Source organism: Phacochoerus africanus, chromosome X, assembly GCF_016906955.1.
Source record: "Phacochoerus africanus isolate WHEZ1 chromosome X, ROS_Pafr_v1, whole genome shotgun sequence".
Taxonomy (NCBI): Eukaryota; Metazoa; Chordata; class Mammalia; order Artiodactyla; family Suidae; genus Phacochoerus; species Phacochoerus africanus.
Genome location: NC_062560.1, coordinates 52,531,166 through 52,535,486, shown reverse-complemented (window position 1 = coordinate 52,535,486; position 4,321 = coordinate 52,531,166). Strand labels below are relative to the sequence as shown.

At 52.7% G+C, this 4,321-nt stretch overlaps 1 protein-coding gene across 1 annotated transcript; it reads left to right on the top strand.

Moving 5' to 3' along the window:
• The first annotated feature begins 1,178 nt into the window (after positions 1–1,178).
• On the top strand, positions 1,179–4,079 carry LOC125118710 (zinc finger X-linked protein ZXDB). Its single transcript, XM_047765473.1, has one exon. The coding sequence runs from the start codon at positions 1,226–1,228 to the stop codon at positions 3,665–3,667; it is 2,442 nt and encodes an 813-aa protein (XP_047621429.1). The 5' UTR covers positions 1,179–1,225; the 3' UTR covers positions 3,668–4,079.
• Positions 4,080–4,321: the final 242 nt, after the last annotated feature.

Genomic DNA, 4,321 nt, shown 5'->3' with positions numbered 1-4,321 from the left:
ATCACTCTAAACCTTTCTCTCGCCAGATAATTCACCCTGTATTTATATCAATTCCCAACTCACTGATGGCAGAAAAATTGGAAGGATCACCATCTACGTTAATAAGACCTTTAGGCATCACAAGCCAAATCCATTACAGTGAGATGAGGCCACCAGACTTGAATGCAAGAAGGCACACGGGGGCTATTGGGCATGGCCATCTGTGCCTTTTTCTCAGGTGAGTCCACTGCAATAACTTAGGGTTAGGGTTTAAGCTATCACATTTAACTGGTGCTCTTGTCCAGAGACCTCCATGTGCTGGGGAATCTAGAGTAAGCTGAGGAATGTCCTCATCACGCTGCGAGGTTGGGCATGAAATTTGCCAAGGTGCAAACAACGTTGGAAGAGCAACGAGTTGGTTCAGGTTGTGCACTTTATATAGGGAGAACTCAGGAGTGGGTTGGGTTTTCCAGAGTTCAATTAAAATGTTTCATCCTCCAGGCTTTGTGTTGTTGGGCTGAACAGTGCTAATCTGTTTTGGCCCCACCTCTTACTCATTCTAGCCTCTACACCAAGCAGAACAACAACAAAAAATTAACTATGTGACAGTTTCTCCTGAGGACGTTGCTTAAGACAATTCTGGGTTACGAAAGTTGTCCTTGAAAAATTTTTAAAAGACAGCATTTTCAGTAGGAATTGCTAGCACCATGGCAGTTTAATGTTGACACACAGTGTATTCTCTCAGGAATTTTCTCTCATCTATCAACCCAGCCAGCCAGCCAGTAAACAATGTTTAACACATGCTAGGTACAAACCACCATGTTTAGCACTGGGGAGGGCGGGAGGGGTGTGTTTATTTTGGTACATACGCTGAGGTGCTGAATTACGTTGCATTTAGCAGAGAGACACCTAAGGTATTCCAGCACCATTTTCTGAGTGAACTGTCACTTCCCCTATACCTGGGAAGACCTCTTTGATTTCCCACTAATAGGAACTGTAGGACTTACTTATGTACACGAAAGGCTCTGCCCCTGGGCTTTCTATTCTGTTCTAGAGACCCAGTACCAGAATATTTAAATCACGGTGGCGTTAAACACGTTTTAATATCTGATAGGGCCAGTTTCTGCGCATTGCACATTTTTTTTTTTTTTTTTCCCTTTCAGGAACGTGTTCGGGCCCGCGGCAGGGGGCGGGGGTCGCGCCTCCTCCGCGGCTCTGGTTCCAGTGGAGTCTCACGGACGTGGAGATGGAAATCCCGAGGCTGCTCCCGGCTCGCGGGACGCGACAGGGCGGCGGCGCTGGCAGCCCCGGGGGGGGCGGCGGCCGGATCCACGGAGGTCCTGACCCGCGGGCGGGCCAGGCCCCCGCGCGCCGCCTCCTGCTGCTCCGGGGCCCCCAAGATGGCGGGCCCGGGCGGCGGCGTGAGGAGGCCCGCGCGGCCTCCTCGGGCCCCGGCCAGAGCCCGTCGGCGCCTAGGCCCGATCGCGGCAGCGGCGGCGGCGGCGGCGGCAGTGGCGGCGGCGATGACTTCTTCCTGGTGCTTCTGGACCCGGTGGGTGGAGACGTAGAGACCGCGGGCGCGGGCCAGGCCGCAGGGCCCGTGTGGAGGGAGGAGGCCGGGCTGGGCCCGCGGCTCCAGGGGGGCGAAAGCGGCGCGAACCCTGAGGGCCGCCCTGCGCTGGGCCCCAGCTGCCTGTCTGTTATCCCCGCCCCAGTCCCGGCCCTGGCCCCGATCCCCGCCCCAGGCCTGGGCCCCGCCGCGGCCTTCGCGGGCACCGTCACTATTCACAACCAAAACCTGCTGTTGCGTTTGGAGAACGGCGTCCTCACCCTGGCCACGCCCCCGCCGCCAGCCTGGGCGCCTGGGGTCGCCCCTACCCCTCAGCCCCGGGGTCTGATCGCCCCGCAAGCGGGTATCCCGCATGCCGCGCAGCCTGGCGACTGTCCCGAGCTGCCGCCAGACCTCCTGCTGGCCGAGCGGGCGGAACCTGCGCCGGCCCCAGCGCCCGAGGCGGAGGCGGAGGGCCCAGCTGCTGCTGAGAGCCCCCGCGGGCCCCCTGGGCCGGGCCAGGGCGTGGTGCTGTACCTGTGTCCCGAGGCGCAGTGCGGACAAACCTTCGCCAAGAAGCACCAGCTGAAGGTGCACCTGCTGACGCACAGCAGCAGCCAGGGCCAGCGGCCCTTCAAGTGCCCCCTGGGCGGCTGCGGCTGGACTTTCACCACCTCGTACAAGCTCAAGAGACACCTGCAGTCACACGACAAACTGAGGCCCTTTGGGTGCCCTGCAGAGGGCTGTGGCAAGAGCTTCACCACCGTGTATAACCTCAAAGCACACATGAAGGGCCACGAACAGGAGAACTCATTCAAATGTGAGGTGTGTGAGGAGACTTTCCCCACACAGGCCAAACTCAGCGCCCACCAGCGCAGCCACTTTGAGCCAGAGAGGCCCTATCAGTGCGCGTTTTCGGGCTGCAAGAAGACGTTTATCACAGTGAGTGCCCTCTTTTCCCATAACCGCGCCCACTTCAGGGAACAGGAACTCTTTTCCTGCTCCTTCCCTGGTTGCAGCAAACAGTATGACAAGGCTTGTAGGCTGAAAATTCACCTTCGGAGCCACACTGGCGAGAGACCGTTCCTTTGTGATTTTGAGGGCTGTGGCTGGAACTTCACCAGCATGTCCAAACTCCTAAGGCACAAAAGGAAGCACGATGATGATCGGAGGTTCATGTGCCCTGTGGAAGGCTGTGGGAAATCTTTCACGAGGGCCGAGCATCTCAAAGGCCACAGCATAACCCACCTGGGCACAAAGCCTTTTGTGTGTCCCGTGGAGGGCTGTTGTGCCAGGTTCTCTGCTCGCAGTAGTCTCTACATTCACTCCAAAAAACACTTGCAGGATGTGGACACTTGGAAAAGCCGATGCCCAGTCTCCACTTGTAATAAACTCTTCACATCCAAGCATAGCATGAAGACCCACATGGCCAAAAGGCACAACCTGCGCCAGGATCTCCTAGCTCAGCTAGAAGCTGCAAATTCTCTTACGCCCAGCAGTGAACTTACCAGCCAGGGGCAGAATGACCTCAGTGAGGCAGAGCTTGTGTCTCTCTTCTCTGACGCACCTGGTAATAGTTCCGCTGCAGTCCTGGACACAGCATTGGTGAACTCTGGGATCTTGACTATTGATGTGGCTTCTGTGAACTCAACTCTGGCAGGGAACCATGTCCCTGCTAGTAATAATAATTCCTTAGGGCAGGCAGTGGATCCTCCCGCCTTGATGGCCACCGGTGACCTTCCTCAAAGTCTGGATACCTCACTCTTTTTTGGAACAACAGCCGCCGGTTTTCAGCAGAGCCCCTTAGATATGGATGATGTCTCAACTCTAAGTGTGGGGACATTGGGATCTCTGGGCTCTTTGGCTATGAAAAACTCGAGTCAAGAGCCCCAGGCGTTGACTCCCAGCAGTAAGCTAACAGCAGACACAGATGCTCTGACTCCTTCAAGCACCCTTTGTGAAAGCAGTGTCTCAGAACTACTGCCGCCAACCAAAACGGAATGGAATGTACATCCTGACTCTGACTTTTTTGGACAAGAGGAAGAAACCCAGTTTGGATTCTCCAATCCAGCAGGGAACCATGGGTCTCAGAAAGAAACAGATCTTATCACAGTGACTGGCAGCTCATTTTTGGTATAAACTAAACTCTCTTCATTCCTTGCCATGTGGCTTACTTTTATTGATGACCCTCGATTTTAAGAATTCTAGACTAAATGTTTAACTGCAGTCATTTCTTTCAGGTTTGAAAAAGAACAGAGCCCTGGGCTGCAAGCTTGGAGATTTAAATTCTGATCTTGAGACTGGAACTGACAAGTTGTGTGACCCTGAGCAAGTCACTTATCCTATCTGAGCCTTAATTTCCTTATTTATAAAATGAGCTGGTTTGAATAGCCTGTTTCTAAGGTCGTTTCAACTCTGTGATTCCTTGATAAGATGCTTATTTCCTTGAAAAAAATTAAGACAATTTTAAGTGATGTTGCATGTGCTTGTTTTCAAACATGCATAAAATGCACATAATAATAAAATGAACATCCATGTACTTGACACTAAAGTTCAGCTGTTATCAGTTCATGGACATTCTTATTTATCTACTCTCCATTATCACCCTCTTCCAGTATTATTTTTATTTTTTATTTTTTTTATTGTGCTTCATTTTATTGTGTTTTGCAGACATGGCTTTTTTTTACAATTTTTTTATTTTTCCACTGTACAGCAAGGGGGTCAGGTTATCCTTACATGCATACATTACAATTACATTTTTCCCCCACCCTTTCTTCTGTTGCAACATGAGTC

What these genes read in the sequence shown, in the direction of transcription:
- LOC125118710 (XM_047765473.1), top strand. Translation starts at nt 1,226, where the DNA reads ATGGAAATCCCGAGGCTGCTCCCGGCTCGCGGGACGCGACAGGGCGGC.